This window comes from Oryctolagus cuniculus, chromosome 7, assembly GCF_051225735.1.
Source record: "Oryctolagus cuniculus isolate XC-2025 breed Fujian yellow rabbit chromosome 7, ASM5122573v1, whole genome shotgun sequence".
Lineage (NCBI taxonomy): Eukaryota > Metazoa > Chordata > Mammalia > Lagomorpha > Leporidae > Oryctolagus > Oryctolagus cuniculus.
Genome location: NC_142873.1, coordinates 31806831 through 31826394, shown reverse-complemented (window position 1 = coordinate 31826394; position 19564 = coordinate 31806831). Strand labels below are relative to the sequence as shown.

At 40.5% G+C, this 19564-nt stretch overlaps 1 protein-coding gene across 31 annotated transcripts in view; it reads left to right on the top strand.

Annotated features, from left to right (window-relative positions):
- The window catches only part of POU2F1 (POU class 2 homeobox 1), a 175247-nt gene that overhangs the window by 100271 nt on the left and 55412 nt on the right, over positions 1-19564 (top strand). For all 31 annotated transcript variants that reach the window (XM_051857136.3, XM_070077401.2, XM_070077410.2 and 28 more), the window contains one exon: positions 475-540. In XM_051857136.3, the coding sequence (XP_051713096.1) occupies positions 475-540 (66 nt within the window). The remainder of the gene's footprint in view (positions 1-474; positions 541-19564) is intronic.

Sequence of the window (19564 nt, the reverse complement as noted above, 5' to 3'; positions counted from 1 at the left end):
TATGTTTTCTTACACCCTGTTGAGTTACTGTGGGTTTAGCTATAATTAATGAACATCTTACTTACAGTAAAGGATACTTCATTTGGAAATAATATTTTTTGCTCTTTGGGGTGCTATCCCCTCCCTAGTTTTTCTTTCTTAAACATATTTTATTCTTTGTGTTGTAAATCATTTACTCCTTTTACTCACAACACTCTCTCTAGTTCTCAGCTTAGAGTTCTGCTGTTTTTCTTAGAAGAATCTTAAACTTCTTAAGAAAGATCACTAATTTGTAGATACCTCTGGGGTCTAGGAAGTCCTGAGCTTTCTTCCACATAACGCTTTGTTACAGTTTCTAATGTTTTAGCCTGACATATATGCACTGCATCCCCTTGAACTGTATGACTATAATGTTAATTAACCTTCTTATCTGCTACCACTTTTGTCTCATTAGCCACATCTTCATTCCCAATTTTTGCCTCTGATTTATTGCAGATTCAAGAATGAACAATCCGTCAGAAACCAGTAAACCATCTATGGAGAGTGGAGATGGCAACACAGGTGAGGGATAGTTCTCTGGCCCAGCTTTTTAACTGGATCTAATAAACCTAAAGGAAGAAACTTGTTACTTAGCTAGGGCATGTATTTGGCAAATATATACCAAGTTGGGTATTGAGTTACCAAATTTGATTTTAGTCCTTTCAGGAACTGGGACTGTGTTTAACTGTGATTTTCTAACTTTTTCTCTTATAGATTGCTTCATTCTTTTGCTTCCATTTATCTGAGAAACTATACAGTAGTTATGAGAATAGTCCTTTGAGTTAGATAGTTTGTGACATGAATTAAGGATTATAACCGTGCAACTTTAGGCAAGCTCCTCAATATTTTTTGAGACTTAATTTGTCAAGTTTTAATTTGTTCAGTTATAAAATAAGGACAATATATTTCATAGTGGTAGTACATAGTAATCATTCATTTCACAGTTGGTCTTATTATAGGTGTTGGTCAAAATAGTAGAAATTATCCATTTCACATTTAATATATATTAAAGTTCTGATAATGTCAGTAGGTAGCTATCAGCATGTACTTATTTCTAATACATTCTTTTATTTGTAAGTTTTAAATTTATACTTGATTCAATCTTTTATTGGGGAAAAGTTACTTATAAATGAGAAAAGTGAGGCCCCATTTGTCTTCACTGCCCATTCAATTGCCTGTGTATTTTTTTAAAATCATCTGCCAGAGATGGTACAGTGACTTTCCTAGTTTCTGATAAAAGTATAATTTAAAATGTTAAATCTTGAGGCTGGCATTGTGGCTAAGCACTTTAAGCCTCCCTCTGAGATGCTGGCATCCCATATGAGCACCAGTTCAAAACCAGGCTGCTCCACTTCTGATCCAACTCTCTGCTAATGCATCTGAGAAAGCAGCCGCAGATGGCCCAAGTGCCTCCCACTAGGAGAAACAGAAGAAGCTCCAGGCTCTTAGCTTCAGTCTGGCCCAGCACCAGCTCTTGTAACCTTTTAGGGAGAGAACCAGCAAATGGTTTTCTCTCTCTCTCTGTCTCTTACTCTTTTCCTCTCAAATAAATAAAAAAAAATTTTTTTTTAAAATATTAAACCTATAGGAAGGGAATTTTGGACAGGAAAGTACAGAAAGTAATTGTTTCTAAAGCAAACTAGGTTTTTCATTTCCAAAGAAGTTTCCCTCAAAAAATACCTAACAGTGGACAATGGTAAGAATGACACTAACTCTTAGAAACTATCTTTGTTTTTTAACTCTACTGGCTGTAAAGCCTTAATTTGGGGGTCAGGCATTCTGGTGCAGCAGGTTAAGCTACCACTTGTGACACCTGCATCCCATATCAGAGTTCCTGGTTCAAATCCCAGCTATGCTGCTTAGGGTCCAGCTTCTATTAATGCACCCAGGAGGCAACAGATGATGCTCAAATATTTGATCCCTGCCACCCACATAGGAGGCCCAGATAGAGTTGCTGCTTCCTAGCTTTGGTTTCGTCTAGCATTAGCTGTTGCAGGCGTTTGGAGAGTGAACCGAGGATTGAAAAGTATTTCTCTCTCTCCTTTTTCCTCTCCCTCTTGCCCTCCTGCCTTCCTTCCCCTCATCATTCTGTCTTTTAAATAGACAGATAGACAGGTAAATCTTTTTTAAAAGCTTAATTTGTAGTAGATGGGTAAGTTCAACAGAAACAGCAGAAGTCACACTTTGTAGATGTTCAGGCCTAAAATCACTGACAGAACTGTATAAACTATCTTCTGGCTGGAGCACTTGTTGCAACAGTCTTGTGAATTTCTTACCTTGTTTTAATGTGGAAAGCTGAGAGCCTCATTCCCATGATAGAGCTGAGCAGAATCACTTTAGGTATTTTACTTTTTCTTTTCTTTCTTTATTTTAATTAGAGACGCAGAGAAAGAAAGGGAGTGCATGAGATTGTGTTCCCATCTGTTGGCTCACTTCCCAGAATGCTGGGCCCGTGGGTGTGCAGCCACTTGAGTCCTTACACTACTTTCTCGGGGCGGCACCTGAAGGACACTGGAATCAGGAGTCAGAGCCAGTAGTTGACACAAGCATTCCAGTGTGGATGCGGGCATCCTACCCATCTGACCAATGCCCAGCATGCAGACGTTTTACTCTTCTAATGCCTATGTAATGGTTTTGTGGCCAAGAACTGGCCCTGTCTTAGAATCCTTCCTCACCAGTAGTGGCTGTTGATTTCCTATTTTTTCTATAAAGAAAGAAGTTATTTGTGTGTGTGTGTGTGTGGTGTGTTTTTTTTTGTTTGTTTTTTTTTTTTTTTTTTTGTGACAGTTACTGCTTTTGCTATGTTATATGGCAAACATCTTACCTAGAAAGTGAAGTACGCATTACTTCCATTGCTCCAATTTTAGTATATGTGCTGCCGAAGCGAGAACCAAATTATTTCCGTTGTATGGATCCTTACATTCACTTTATTTTTTTTTTTAAGGTATATTTATTTATCTGAGAGGTAGTGTTAAAAACAGGGAGAGAGAGAGAGAGAGGTGGTCCCTCTGCTGGTGCACTCCCCAAATGGCTGCAACTGCCAAAGCCAGGCCAATCTGAAGCCAGGAGCCAGGAGCTTCTTCCCAGTCCCCTATGTGGGTGTAGGGGCCCAAGCACTTGGGCCATCTTCCACTACTTTCCCAGGCCATAAGCAGAGAGCTGGGCAGAGGAGCAGCAGGGACATAACTAGTGCCCATACTGGATGCCGACGCTGCAGGCAGAGTATTAGCCTACTAAGCCACAGCACTGGCCCCAATTACATTCACTATAGAGTAACAGAAACCTTGAATTTCAGTTTCTCAAATGTTAAGGGTTCATCACTCTAAATATTTCCTAACAGTGTCAGTTTGTGCATTTATGATTGTAGAAATACATTGTGATGTTAGATTACAATTTTTGATGTATTACCACTTTAATGTTAGAGCCACATTTGATTGATTACTTTATTTAAATAATTAACATGCTTACACTGATTTTTATTTACAAATGTAATAAGTGACTCTACAGACTGTTATTTCCTACTTGTCTAATTACCACTGGTTCTTATTTTTGGCACTTTATGAAAAATAAATGAAATTCTCAGTGGAAAGAACCTCTCATATTAAAGTAAAACTTGACTTTCACATTTTCTAGATTCAGAATACTTTTGTATACATCATTTTTTCTGGAAATATTTATAATTATTATAATTTTGGTTTGTGAGATTTTTGAGGGGAATGATGTTACAAAATTATCTAAGATTGTGTTGATGTGCTACTACTTTGCCTTTCTTCTGTCGGAGTGGTTAATTAGGTTTGAAAAGCCAAATTGGATAATGTACTTCCTATAACTCACCTTTATATGTTTATAGAAAGTCTGTGGTTTAGGTTTGTTCAGGTTTGCCTGTTCTATATGTAAAATATTGTAATTGATGTTATTGGAAGATAACAGTACAAATAGATGAGAAACCATCATCTTAATGGAGAAAACAATCTATTAAGAAAAAAGGGGGCTGGCGCTGTGGTATAATGGGTAAAGCTGCCACCTACAGTGCCAGCATCCCATATGGGCACCAGTTTGAATCCCAGCTGTTGTACTTCCCATCCAGCTCCCTGCTAATATGCCTGGGAAAAGCGGAATATGGCCCAAGTGCTTGGGCCCCTGTACCCATAGGGGAGCTCCAGATGAAACTCCTGGCTTCTGGCTTTGGTCTGGCCTAGCCCTGCAGCCATTTGAGGAGTGCACCAGGGAATGGAAAACTTCTTTCCCTCTCTCTCTGCCTCTGCATCTCCCTCTCTGTAACTCTGTGTTTCAAATAAGTAAGTAAATCTTAAAAAAAAAAAAAAAAAGATACCTGATTCTAGATAATAATTTAAGAAGAGAAATACAAAAGTCCTAGTGGTGTTAAGTAGTATTTCTCTAAGGACATTTGAGGTGTTAATAAGCTAGTTGGAAAGAACCATCAGGGAAGAGAGTGAAGAAAGAAAAGCAATTGATGGAACCAAGGTAGGGAAGAAGCTCTAGGATAAAAAGTACAGAATAAAGGGTAACTTTTTTTTTTCGAGATTGATTTATTTATTTGAAAAGCAGAATTACAAAGAGGCAGAGGCAGAGAGAGGTCTTCCATCCCCTGGTTCACTTCCCAAATGGCCACAGTGTTAGAGCTGGGCTGATCCGCAACCAGGAGCTTCTTCTGGGTCTCCTACATGGGTGCAGGGGCTCAAGGACTTGGGCCATCTTCTACTGCTTTCCCAAGCCATAGCAGAGAGCTGGATCAGAAGTGGAGCAGCCAAGACTCTAACTAGTGCCCATATGGGATGCCGGCACTGCAGGCAGCAGCTTTACCTGGTATGCCACAGCACTGGCCCTAAAGGGTAAACTTTGAAAATTAAAAAAAAAAAGAGAGAGAGAACTCTTTCTTTAAAATATGATAAGGAAGGGAAGATGAAAAATGATAGAAAGTGGCCAGTGCCACACCTCACTAGGCTAATCCTCCACCTGTGGTGCCGCACCCCGGGTTCTAGTCCCAGTCGGGGCACCGGATTCTGTCCCAGTTGCCCCTCTTCCAGGCCAGCTCTTTGCTATGGCCTGGGAAGGCAGTGGAGGATGGCCCAAGTGCTTGGGCCCTGCACCCGCATGGGAGACCAGGAGAAGGACCTGACTCCTGGCTTCGGATCAGCATGGTACACCGGCCGCAGCAGCCATTGGAGGGTGAACCAATGGTAAAGGAAGACCTTTCTTTGTCTCTCTCTCACTGTCCACTCTGCCTGTCCAAAAAAAAAAAAAAAGAGAGAGAGAGAGAGAAGAAGGAGAAGAAGAAGAAGGAAGAAGACAGAATCAAAACTAAGGAATAATTCACAACAAATTCATTTTTCTCATTAAAGTCATTTAAATGATCATTTGAGAGGGAGGCAGGGATAATACTAATTGCAGCAGCTTTTTGTGCATGGCCACCACTTGATTATTCACATATATGCTTTATATTGTAATTGTTAAAATGCTCCAGTAAGATCTCTGCCTATCTTCCACGTAAGGAAACTAAATTCAATACAGTTTAGTAATTTGTGATTAAAAGGTCATGAGCCTTTCATTACCCCACACCGCCTTGTGGGAGATGACTGAATGAAATAGGTTAGGGGCTTAAATAGAATGAAGGAGATTTGACATGGTTATCGTTAAGGAATTGAAATAAATAAATAAAAAAGGATTTGCTGAGCCTATTGAGAATCGAGCTCAGATTAAAGAAAAATGAATGTTTAGGCTATCTAACCAACATGGTTATATGGCCTTTCCATAATCTAGCACAGCAGTGCAGAACCAGGAATGAAGAAAATGGAAGATTGGATTCTTTTGCCAAAACAATATCTTCTCAACAAAAAATCCTTGCACACAAGAGGGGATGGTAATTCTATTCCTTATTACATAGCTGTGTGGACATGCATGTGTCAAGGATGCTCTTTGAAGGAGACAATAATTCCCCATTCTCCCCTTTCCCAGCCCTTGGCAACCTCTAATCTATTCTCTGGCTCTGTGAATCTAACTACTGTAGATATTCCATATCCAGTGAATCATGTAATATTTGCCCTTTTATGTCTGACTTTTTTTGCCTAGCTCATAATTTCAATGTTTATCCATGATGTAACACGTTTCAGAACCTCATTCCTTTTTATAACTGAATTATATGCTGTTGTTTTTATACACACCACATTTAGTTGATGCATTCTTCTGTTGGTGAATGCTTTTAGCCAGTGTGAATAATGCTGCAATGATCTTTGGTGTATGAGTATCTGTTTGAGTCCCTGTTTTCAAATCTTTGAGATAGATACATAGGAGTAGAACTGCTGGGTAAAGCAAAAATAATACAAATTTATCACCTTGCAGTGTGGGAGGTCAGATTTCCTGTAATCAAAGTATTGGGGGATCTGTATTCCTTCTAGGGACTGCAGAGTGCATTTCCTTCGTCTTTCCAGCTTCTAGAGATGCCTGCATTCCTTGGTTTGTGTTCACTTCCTCCATCCTCAAAACCAGATGTATAGCATCTTTGTCTCTCTCTCCCATCTCTTACTCGCCTCCTCTCTCCTTCTCTGTTCATCTCCCCACCCCCATCTTCACCCGCATCTCCAGATTGTGTTATTACTTGTCCTTCTCTCACTCTTTCTGCCTCCCTCTTTACCTTATAAGTACCCTCGGAACCCTTAACTTCATTAGATCTGCAAAATCCATTTTGCCACATGAGGTATTGTTCTCAGAGCTTCCAGGCATTAGAATATAGACATTTTTGAGGGGGCCATTGTTCTGCCTGTCTCATATTTTACCCTAAAATAAACCTCATCAACTTTATTACAGATGACAATTAGAAAAGTAAAGAAGTGTAGAGTCTTACCAACCTTGTTGGTAAAAAAGCATATTTTTTTATTTAAAGAAATGCTGGACAAATGGTAAAGCCTTACTCATTGTATTCAGGAGGCAGATTCCTTTCATTTGTCCCCTTGACAAATGGTCATCTTCCCTATGTCCTGGTTCATCCCCTGGCACAGGCGTGGTACTTTTGATGCAGATTATGGCTCTCAGGAGATCCTCACCACTACATATTGAGTGGCCTTGACCCTGCCTGTTGGTATACAGGGAGATTTAAATGTTATATGTTGGGGGTGGGGAGGGAGAAACTATAATTACCAAACCTGTGAGAATAGTCAGTGACATTTAAATTAAGATTATGCTTTTGTTAGAGTGAATGATTAGTTGATCCTTTTGCTAAGTGGTAACCTAATAACACATTTAGAATTTTATAAGTAGTGTTTTATTCATTACTAATAGAAATTTGGTGCACTAATGAGAGGATTTATTTCTGAAATGTTGCTTTAAGCCCAGATTGTCAGAGATTGTCTATAATTCTTTCCCTTCTCCCTTAGAGGACAGTTTAGTTTCATATCCTGTCACTTTTTAAATAATTTTTCCCCCAACAGGTATAAAAGAATTCTCAATATAAAAGAATTTCCCAGCCATGTTATACTTTACATGTTGCTTGAAGCAAAAAACTAGACTCTGTTACTCTTCTAATTAAATCCATTATGTAGCATCCTTGCCTAGAGCAATGGCAGTAGAAACTAGGGAACAAATTTAATGAGCCATTGGGGAGAAGTAGACGAGATTGAGAGGGAGTAAAAAATGAAGAAAAAGAGGAATCTAAAGATGAACACCTGAATTTGCCTTGGGGCTGGGACAGATGAGGTGCTATTCTCTGAGTAGGGAAAGCCTAAGAAGGGAGTAGAGCTGATGATGAAGTGATGCATTTCAATTCTGAGAATGCTGTGTTTGGTGCACCTTGTGAGACTTGCCAGTGAAGATGTGGACAACTGAAGATAGAAAGATGTTCCTAAGGAGAGAAGTCTGGGTTGCTTGCAGAAGTTTGGAATCCTTAAACTGAGAGATGGTGCTGGGAAGAGAGTAGAATAAGCTGAGCAGAGAGTCAGGGACAGAGGTCTTCTGTGATTTTTAAAGGGCTGCTCATTCAGTAGGATGGCCACTGGCTGCATGTGGCCGTTGAAGTTAATTAACATTTAAAATTCAGTTCTTCAGTTACACTGACTGTTATTTCTAGTGTCTAGTCATCATGTGTAGTTAGTAGCTACCATATTAGGTTGCACATACATGGAGCATTTCTGTCATCACAGAAAGTTCTATTTGACAGTGCTTATATAGGCTAAGAAAGAACAGCCGTGGAGATCAGAGGGAAACAGACACCAAACCAATTTCATAGGGTTTGTGTTCCGTGTGGTCAGGCCCTGCAGAGACGTTGAGTCATAAGAGGCTGAAAATGTGACCTTTGAATTTGAAAACCAGTTGTTACTGGGACCTTTTAAAGCATACTGAGTAACCACTCAGACCTTGAAACCAAACCACCTGGATTCAGATCCTGCTTCTTTAACTGACTAGTTGTGTATCTGTGGGCAAATTATTTCTTTCTGTGACATAATTTTCTTACCTGTAAGATGGAGATAAGTAATAAAAATCCATCTCGTGATGTACCCATGGAGAGCAATTAGACGTGTGACTCGGTGGCAGCCATTTATTATGTGTGTGATGATGATAACCTTTTAAATAGAGAAGGAAAGAGTAGCAGAGGTCAGAAAAGCCTCAGGGTGGAGCACTTGGAGTCCATATATATGTGCCGTGGGAGAGGAGCCAGTGTCTGATAGGAGTGGTGAGGACAGAATAGACAGTTCTACAGAGTTCCTGAGAGGAAAGGAGGTATTTGGTTTCTAGTGCTGGTGGATGAAGTAGCCTAAAGCAGAAGAAGATGTCCACCTCATTTTTAAGGTGGAGCTATGGGAGCAGGAGGGAGATAAAGGTAGATGTGGGTATGTTTTTAGGTAGAACGGAGTGTAAGAAAGCACTCTAGATGGGGTTAGCAACAGGCAATTGGGAGTCGATTGTAAGAAAGTAGTCTAGACGTGGATAGTTCATTCAGATAAATTAACATTATAAGAAGACTTGATAGCAAAGGGTCATAGTTCAATTAGGAATCTGATGTTTTACTAACATCAGATAAAGTCAGAAGTTAAGAGTTGTACTTTGGTATTCAGGGAATTGGTGTTTCTGTGGAAGATAGGAACCTGCCACCATTTAACTGGCTCATAACTGAAAGGTAAAGCCATTTGGGGGGCATTTGACTAGGTTGAGAGGCTGGAGAGATGGAGCAGGGCAAAAGTTTCGTCAAGTTTTCTTTGCCAACAAAAATGGTTATTGGTATTAGAATCAGGTACTTAGTTTTTTTGTTTTCTTGGTCCTCAAAGTATTCCATTTATGTAAAATATTTAAATTATTTGCAAAAGATGGTCTTGATAATTGGTTGGTCACAAGTGATTCACCTTTCTACAGTTAAAAATTAAGTTAATAAAAGTATTAATAGACCCTTTCATCCACAGAGACTTAGCAGTTCAGCAGACGTTAATCATCTGTAGAAATCGTGTCATATGTCAGTGATGTGTAATCATGTGCAGGTGATACATATAAGAAATTAAGAAAACAGCACATATACTGCTACTTAGGAAATAAAGGATGTATAGTACAATGCTGTGGGAAGTACAATGCTGTGGGAAGTTTTAGCAGATGTGCAGTAATGCTCCATCATGTACATGACATATGCCATCAGTTTGATTATGTCTTCTCTTTAGTAACCTGGAACCTTTCTGTTGTCGTAAGTGATTCTCTTTCTGGATTTCCATTATCCCAGGTTCTTATTTTATGGTGACTGAGATGGAAGAAACCGTCTCCACACACACACCCTAAAACACAAGCAATAACTCACAGATTTCAATTTTTAAAGTGCCATCATTCTTTTAGATACAGCTAAATTTCTGAAGAGAATGCTAGGATGTATTATATAAATTTTAATTTCTAAAAACTTAATTTTTTTTATTTTTTTAAGATTTTATTTATTTATTTGACAGGTAGAGTTATAGACAGTGAGTGAGAGAGAGAGAAAGGTCTTCCTTCCATTGGTTCACTCCCCACATGGCCGCAACAGCCAGTACTGTGCCGATCCAAAGCCAGGAGCCAGGTACTTCTCCTGGTCTCCCATGCTGGTGCAGGGCCCAAGGACTGGGGCCCTCCTCCACTGCCTTCCCGGGCCACAGCAGAGAGCTGGCCTGGAAGAGGAGCAACCGGGACTAGAACCCGGTGCCCATATGGGATGCCGGTGCCACAGGCAGAGGATTAATCTGTGCGCCACGGCGCCGGCCCCATATATTTCTTAAATAATGATTAAATAGCTCAGAAAACTAGTCTTTACAGACATTAAGATTTAGGAAAGATTATTTACAGTTAGGCTGGCCCTTAACATCTTCCTAAAGGAAGTAGCGCCCAGGCTGGATATCGCAGTGACCAGGACTTCCAGAGCTAGCTGAGAAAGTGAAGGGCATCTCCACGTTGCTGCTGAGGGCATCTCCTTAGCTTTCCCTCCTGCCTTGCCTCCATTCCCCCTTGCCTGACTTCTCTTTTGTATGTTGGATTTCTTTTCCCACTTACACATTTTAAAAATAATATTCATAGGCTAGCAGTTACCATTCTCATCTTAGAGAAATGACAATAGGAAATGAAAGGATTGTCTTTTCTTTACCCAAAGATAGAGGTGCATTCGTGGGCAGAATTCAAATAGAAGTCGGTCTCTAGACCTTATAAGAACCAAACCACAGAGTGGGTGTTTGGCAAAAAAGCTGCTACTCAGAATACCTGTATCCCCATATCAGAGTACCTGGATTTGGGGCCCGTGCTGTGGCTCACTGGGTTAAAGCCCCATCCTGAAGCACTGGCATCCCATATGGGCGTAAGTTTGAGTCCTGGCTTCTCCACTTCCGATCCAGCTCCCTACTGATGCACCTGGGAGGGGCAGCAGAGGATGGCCCAAGTACTTGGGCACCTGCACCCATGTAAGAGACCCAGAAGAAGCTCCTGGCTCTTGGCTTCAGCTTGGCTCAGCCCTGGCTGTTGCGGCATGGCCATTTAGGGAGTGAACCAGCGGATGTAAGATTTCTGTCTTTCTCTGTCTCTCCTCTCTCTCTCTGACTCTGGCTTCAAATATAATTAAGGTGTTTTTTTTTTTTTTTTAATACTTAAATTCAAGTCCTAGCTCTACTTTCAGTGCGCGTCCTCAGAGGCAGCAGATAATGGCTCAAGGACTTGGGTTCCTCCACTTGGGAGACTGGGTTGATTTTTGGGTTCCTGGCATTGTCTTGGCCCAGCCTTGGCTGTTACAGGTGTTTGGGGAGTGAATCAGTGGATGGAAGATCTCTGTCTTTCTCACTGTGTCTCTTTGTTTCTGTCTGTGTGTCTTTCAGATACATAAAAATACAGTTTTAAAATCTATGCATAAATTTACTTCATTAAAAAAAAGATAACTTTAGAGACTGATCAATTTGTTAATGACATTGAAATATGAATTGAAAGAAAGCTCACTTTAGGAAAAGTAAAACTGAACAGAAATTTAAGTTTTACTACTGATTGTAATATGGTACAGAATTTGAAAAATACAGAATATTGTATTTACTATTAATATTTTGATGTGTGTCCTATTAGGATACTTTTTTCTTTTGCCACAGTTAGCTTCATTAAATATAGCAGTACTTCTCATGAGCTGTAAATTTCATTTCATTCCTATCTAAAAAATTTTGGTTTTATATAAAAGGAGTATAGCTGGGCTAGCAGGCTGTGAGGGGGACATCAGAGTCCCTAAGTTCTGACACCTCATCATCTTTTGTCTCCTTTGTAAGCCTGACTTTCACTCTAATTATTTTTGAAGATTGATTTATTTATTTGAAAGAGTAAGAGGGGGTTGGTTGCCATCCCCTGGTTCACTCCTCAAATAGCCACAGTGTCCAGGACTGGGCCAGCCTGAAGCCAGGCACCAGGAGTTTAACCTGGGTCTCCCACATGGGTGGCAGGGACCCAAGTACTTGGGTCATCTTCCACTGCAGGTAAATTAGCAGGGAGCTGGAATGGGAGCAGAGCAGCCTGGACTGGAACCAATTCTGTGATATGAGATGTTAGTTACTGTTGTCTGTGAACAATAGAGTAATTGGGAGACATTTGGGGCCGGACCAGGGTGGATTGCCACAGAACGCTCTGAATCTCAAGCTGGATTCATTTCCTATCCAGCTCAGTTATTTCACTGGGAGAACTTGTGTGTATTTTTGCTTTTCCTATTTGTGAAATTTAGAAGGCTGACGAGTTGTTTTAATGTTCCCCTTCAGTTTTGCCTTTTCCAAAATGTCTTATAATGAAATGTGACAGATGTGGCTTTTGAGTCTGGCAACTTTCACTTAGCATGGTATGTTTGAGGTTCATCTATGTCATGTTTATTTTAGCTCAATTTTATTCTTCTTCCTCCTTCCTAGAAAGCATTGCAGAAGTACCAGATGTGGTTTATACTAAATAAAAGTATAGATTATTGTCTTTAGCCTGAAGATCTGGGAAACATAAAGAAAAGTGGCATTTGAGCTGGGTCCTGAAAGACTCTTAAGTGCCTGCAACCTATGCATAGTTAATCGGTGTGGACTGTTCATAGAGAGGAAACCTCTATGCTAGAGCTAGATAGAAATCTACCTCTCTCTCCACTGGGCCTTCCCTGTAAGCAGTGCTGCCTTGGGATTCACTTCAGACACTTTCCCTGATGCTCTTCCTTGCATATTCCTGGATCTTTTCCATTTCTGTTTGGCTGCCTTTTTTTTTTTTTTTTTTTTTTTTTTTTTTTTGCCAGGCAGAGTGGACAGAGAGAGAGAGACAGAAAGGTCTTCCTTTTGCCGTTGGTTCACCCTCCAATGGCCGCCACGGCCGGCGCGCTGCAGCTGGCGCATCACACTGATCCGAAGCCAGGAGCCAGGTGCTTCTCCTGGTCTCCCATGGGGTGCAGGGCCCAAGCACTTGGGCCATCCTCCACTGCCTTCCCGGGCCACAGCAGAGAGCTGGCCTGGAAGAGGGGCAACCGGGACAGAATCCGGCACCCCGACTGGGACTAGAACCCGCTGTGCCCGCACCATAAGGCGGAGGATTAGCCTAGTGAGCCTTGGCGCCAGCCTGTTTTTGTTTTGTAAAAATGATTACCTTTTGCTTACTGAGACAGTTGGAGCTAGCTGAGTTGGGTCTCACCACCTCCCTCCTAAGCATATTTTTTCTATTTTTACCCATCTTTGCTTTTCTTTAGCATCTAACAAAGGAATAGCCTTCTTCTTTCCCATGATCATAGCCCTCGACTTCCTACTCACTTCTCTCTCTTCAAGAGTCAAGGTGGTGGGATAGGGAGGGAGCTTTCTGCTCTAGTCTAGGGGGAAGATAGTTTAAAAAAACAAAAAACACAAAGTGCAGTCTCAGGAAACAGTTATGGAGAAAATGGCAGAGGAAACTCCACTCAAATTAGAGGGACACTGTGGACTTGTGATGTGCACAACTCGGGACCCCAGCAAATGAGAACCTTAGCACCAGCTTTGGGATGAGGTGAGACCAGACTGCAGCAGCCCAAGCCACTGACAATAAAGCTGCAGGAAGAGCCCTGCAGGAGTCCAGTGTGGAGCCCTGTGGGGGACAGTGTACCTGCCAACCTAGAGGGAAAAAAAGGGGGCACGTTTCTCTCCCTGACCACCCATTACTGGCATCCTATGACTAGCTGAGAAAGGGCGGGCACTATTTTGAAAATACTTAATAGCTGTGCCAGTTCATGTCTGTGCATCCAGCAACAGCCAAGAGAAAACGCCCGAGTCTGGCTGTGAGAATTGACAGGGGGCTAGGAGCTCGTACCTGTGGGAGCCTTGTATGTTGGGACTGTGAAAACACTGTGGCTGTGTGGGAAGGCACAGAGTGTGGCTGGGGTTTGGGGCAGTCACTGTGGGCGGCCCCACATGCTCAGGGCTCCCTGATCCCCTGGTGAGGGTCATTGCTGCAGGGTCCTTTTTGTGGATCTTGTGGCAGCACAGATGAAAATTGTACCCACTGCGGCTAGTGCCCAGGCACTGGTCTCCTTTGAGAAGAGGAAGTGAGTGTGAGACTAAGCCAACAGAGCAGACCAAACTTCCCCTCTGATAAAAAATAATAAAAAGATTTACCACACTCAACTTGGGTGTCGCCTTACACACTCCCTTCATCATGAAGCACTGAACAGAGCTTCTTCACTAACCCAGCACATGTCTCTAGGTATTCACTGACAGAGCTGACACTCTGCTAAGTCATAGAGGCATAATTCAAAGATAAAAGCCATCACGGGGGGGGGGGGGGGGAACCAACTAGTATCACCACAAATGCCTAATAGTAAATGCAGCAGTTCAAGAAATCAGAATAAGGAAGACAACATGATGCCCCCAAAAGAACACAACACTTCAATACTAGGATGTGAAGATGAAGAGACCGACGAAATGCTAGAAACAGAATTCACAAAACTGATTGTATGATTACTTAGAGGTAATCAGAAGCAAATTCTTGAACTAAAGAAATGTGTACATGATATGAATATTTTCCCACAAAATTGAGATGTTAGAGAAATCAAAAGAAAATATTGGAAATGAAAAATTCAATAGAACAAATTAAAAATATAGTGGAAGGCCTTAAGAACAGACTCGTTAAGGCAGAAGAAAAGATATCCACGTTAGAAGACAAATCTCTACATATTATACAGTCAGACCAAAAAAAAAAAGAAAACTAAAAAATGATGTCGGAGATTTATGGGATACTATCAAGTGACCCAACATATGGGTCTTAGGAGTTCCTGAAGGCGTGGAAGGAGAGGGAATTAAAAGGCCTTCTTTGGTGAAAGAATACAGAAAACTTCCTTAATTGGGAGAAGGAAAGGGACCACCAAGTAGAAACACATTGAACTCTCCATAGATATGACAAGAAAAGAACTTCACCACAACACAGTGTAGTCAAACTCTTTAACAGTAAAACAGAAAGAAAAATATTCTAAAATGTGCCCAAGAGGGACTGGTGTTGTAGCATGGTGGGCTGAGCCTCTGCCTGTGGCAGTGTCATCCCATATGGGTGCCCATTCTAGTCCCAATTGCTCCTCTTTTGATCCAGCTCTCTGCTGTGGCCTGGGAAAGCACTGGAAGATGGCGCAAGTGCTTTGGCCCCTGTACTCACGTGGGCAACCTGGAAGGTGCTCCTGGCTCCAGATTGGCCAGCTCTGGCTGTCGCGGCCATTTGGGGAGTGAACCAGTGGGTGGAAGAACTCTCTCTGCCTCTACTTCTCTCTGTCTGTAATTCTAGCTCTCAAATAAATAAAATCTTGTCAAAAAAGATAAGCATGAAAGAAACACCAAATTACTTTCACAGGATCTCCAATTAGACTCACAGCTGACTTCTCATCAGAAACCTTACAAGCTAGGAGAGAATGGTGAAATATGTAAGACTTAAGAGAAAAAAAAAAAACTGTCAACCCAGAATACTGTATAGTGCAAAGCTCTCATTTATGAATGAAGGTGAAATAAAAATCCTCCATAACAAACAGAAATTGAAAGAATTTGTCACTTGTCCAGCCTTACGAAAGATGCTTAACAATTTGCTACACGCAGAAACACAGAAACATGGTCATCATTATGAAAGAAAATGAAGGCAGAAAAATCTCTAAGTAGAAGTAAAAAGGAAATCCAAAGTAAACAATAGGAATATTTATGAAAAAATGGCAAGACCAAGATGTTCCTTATCAGTAGTCACCTTGAATGTAAATGGCCTCAACTCTGCATTTAAAAGATATAGCCCCCGTGGCTCACTTTGTTAATCCTCCGCCTACGGCACTGGCACCGGCATGCCATATGGGCATCAGGTTCTAGTCCCAGTTGCTCCTCTTCCAGTCCAGCTCTGTGCTGTGGCCCGGGAAGGCAGTGGAGGATGGCCCAAGTACTTGGGCCCCTGCACCCGCATGGGAGACCAGGAAGAAGCACCTGGCTCCTGGCTTCGGATCAGCACAGCGCTGGCTGTTGCAGCCATTTGGGGAGTGAACCAATGGAAGAAGACCTTTCTCTCTGTCTCTCTCGCTCACTGTCTATAACTCTATCTGTAAAATAAATAATATAGACTTGCTGAATGGATTAAAAATCAAAACCCATCTATTTGATGACTATGAGAAATCATCTCACCAACAGAGATACACATGAACTGTAATGGAAAGGACGGAAAAAGATATTCCATGCTAACAGAAACTAAAAAAGAGCTGGTGTAACATCCTAATGTCAGACAAAATAGACTTTAACACAAAAACTGTTAAGAAAGAAAAAGAAGGGCACTAGATAATGATTAAGGGATCAATTTAAAAGGAACATTGACTATTTTAAATGTTAATGCATCTAATTACAGCACAACTATAATCCATCTAAAGGGAGACATAGACTCCAATAGAGTAGTAATGGGGAACTTCAGTACTCCACTTTCAGAAATGGACAGATCAACCTGAAAGAAAATCACCAAGGAAACAACAGAGTTAATCAACACAATAGACCACAGGAACCTAACAGATATCTACAGAACTTTTCATCCTACAGTTGCAAAATACACATTCTTCTCATCTCTGCATGGAACTTTCTCTAGGATAGACCACATGCTAGGCCATAAAACAAGACTCAGCAATTTCAGAAAAGTCAATATAATACCATGCATCTTCTCTAACCACAATGGAATGAAGCTGGAAATCAACAACTCAAGAATCTCTAAAACATATGTAAACACATGGAGACTGAACATCGTGCTCCTGAATGAACAGTGAGTCATTGGAGAAATCAGAAAACTTCCAGAAACGAATGAAGATAATACCACAACATACTAAAACGTATGAGATACAGCAAAAGCAGTGTGAAGAGGAACATTTATAGAAATTGGTACCTACAGCAAGAAATTGGAAAGGCAGTGAATAATTGAGTGCATCTTAAGAACCTAGAAAAACAACAGCAAACCAAATCCAAAACCATTAGGAGAAAAGAAATAATTAAAATTAGAGAAGAAATAAACACAGTTGAAACAAAACAAAAATACAAAAGATCAGCAAAACAGAAGGCTGCTTTTTGAAAAATATAAACAAATTGGCCCAACTAACCAAAAACAAAAAAAAAGAGGGAGAAGACCCAAATAAATAAAATTAGAGTTGAAAAAAGAAATGTAACATCAGACACCTCAGAAATAAAAAGAATCATCAGAAATTACTACGAAGTGCTACAACAAATTGGGAAACGTAGAAGAAATGGATAGATTCCTAGACGCATACAACCTACCTAAATTGGGCCATGAAGACATAGAAAATCTAAACAGACCAATACGAAGACAGAAATTCAATCAGTAATGGAGGACCCTCCCAGCAAAGAAAAGCCCAGGACAAGATAGCTTCACTGCTGCGTTATACCAAACATTTAAATAAGAGCTAACTCCAGTGTTTCTCAAGCTATTCAAAAACAGGGAAAGGATTCTCCCAAACTCCTTCTATGAAGCCTGCATCACCTTAACTCCTAAACCTGAAAAAGATACAACAGAGAAAGAAAACTATAGACCAATTTCTCTGATGAACATAGACACAAAAATCCTCAGAAAATACCAGCCAATCAAATCCAGCAACACTTCAGAAAGATCATTCACCTAGACCAAGTGGGATTTATTGCTGGTATGCAGGGATGGTTTAACATTCACAAATCAATGTGATCCATAACATTAACAAACTGAAGAACAAAAACCATGTGATTATCTCAATAGATGCAGAGAAAACATTTGATAAAATACAACATCCTGTCATGATGAAAACTCAGAGCAAACTGGGTATAGAAGGTACATTCCCTGACACAATCAAGGCAATTTATAACAAACTCATGGCCAGCATCCTACTTAATGGGGAAAAGTTGGAACCATTCCCACTGAGATCCAGAACCAGACAAGAATGCCCACTCTCACCATTGCTGTTCAATATATCCTGGAAGTTTTAGCCAGAGCCGTTAGGCCAGAAAAAGAAATCAAAGGGAAACAAGTTGGGAAGGAAGTTTGCAGATGATGTGATTTTATATATAGGGAATCCAGAAGACTCCACTAAGACACTATGGGAACTCATAGAAGAGTTTGGTAAAGTGGCAGATATAAAAGCAGCACAGAAAAATCAACATCCTTTGTATACGCATACACTGCCATGGCTGAGAAAGATCAATCCCATTCACAGTCACTACCAAAAAATCAAATACCTTGGAGTAAATTTAATGGTGAGAATTACAAAACATTAAAAAAAGAAATAGAAGAAAACACCCAAAAAATATTAATGGATTGGAAGAATCAATATCATCAAAATGTCCATACTACCAAAAGCAATTTACAGATTCAATGCAATACCACTCATAGTGCCCTCAAAAACCCACTCAAAATGGAACAAAGACATAAATCTATGCCCCAATACCATCAAATTATTAGAGAACATTGAGGAAACTCTGCCAGTCACTGGCATAGGCAAAGAGTTCTTGGGAAAAAACCCAGAGGCACAGGAAATGAAAGCCAAAATCGATAGGATGACATCAAATTGAGAAGCTTCCATCTGCAAAAGAAGCACTCAGCAAAGTGAAAAGGCAACCAACAGTGGGAAAAATTATTTGCAAACCATGCAACTGATAAAGGATTTAACAACCAAAATATATAAAGAGATCAAGAAACTCAAAACAGAACAAAAGCATCCCAGTTAAGAAATGGACAAAGGACTTAAACAGGCATTTTTCAAGAGAGGAAATCCAGATGACCAACAGACACATGAAAAAATGCTCAGGATCACTAGCATCAGGGAAATGCAAATCAAAACCAAAATGAGGTTTCACCTCACCCCAGTTAGAATGGCTCTCATATAGAAATCAACAAACAACAAATGCTGGCAAGGATGTGGATGGAAGGCTCTCCTAATCCACCACAGGTGGGAATGTAAACTGGTACAGTCACTGTGGAAGACATTATGGAGATATCTCAGAAATTTGGATATAGACCATATGACCCAGCCATCCCACTCCTGGGAATTTTCCCAAGGGAAATGAAATCAGCATATGAGTTATCTGTACCCCCATGTTTATTGCAGCTCAATCCACAATAGTTAAGATCTGGAATCAACCAAATACTGGTCATAAAGAAATTATGGGATATGTACACCATGGAATACTACACAGCAATAAAAAATGCGATCCTGTCATTTGCAACAAAATGGTTGAAACTGGACAACATCATACTAGTGAAATAAGCCAAATACTGTATGTTCTCCCTGACCTGTGATAACTAATGGAGTACCTAAAAGGTAATCTGAAGTGAAATTAATACTTCAAGAATCAATGACTTTGAACAGCCCTTGTTTCAATTATTGAGGAACAGTTTGTTTTTTCCCCATACATTTTATTGGACTCAGAATAATCATATGTTTATAAAGTTAATTGAAAATAGATCTTAGCAAAAAATAAGAATGGGACTAGGAGAGGGAGGAGGAAGAGGCTGGAAGTATGGGTAGGAGGGCAGGTACCGGGGAAGAATCACTATGTTGTATTTATGAAAAGCATGAAGCTTGTATTTCTTAAATTAAAGGTTTCTGTGG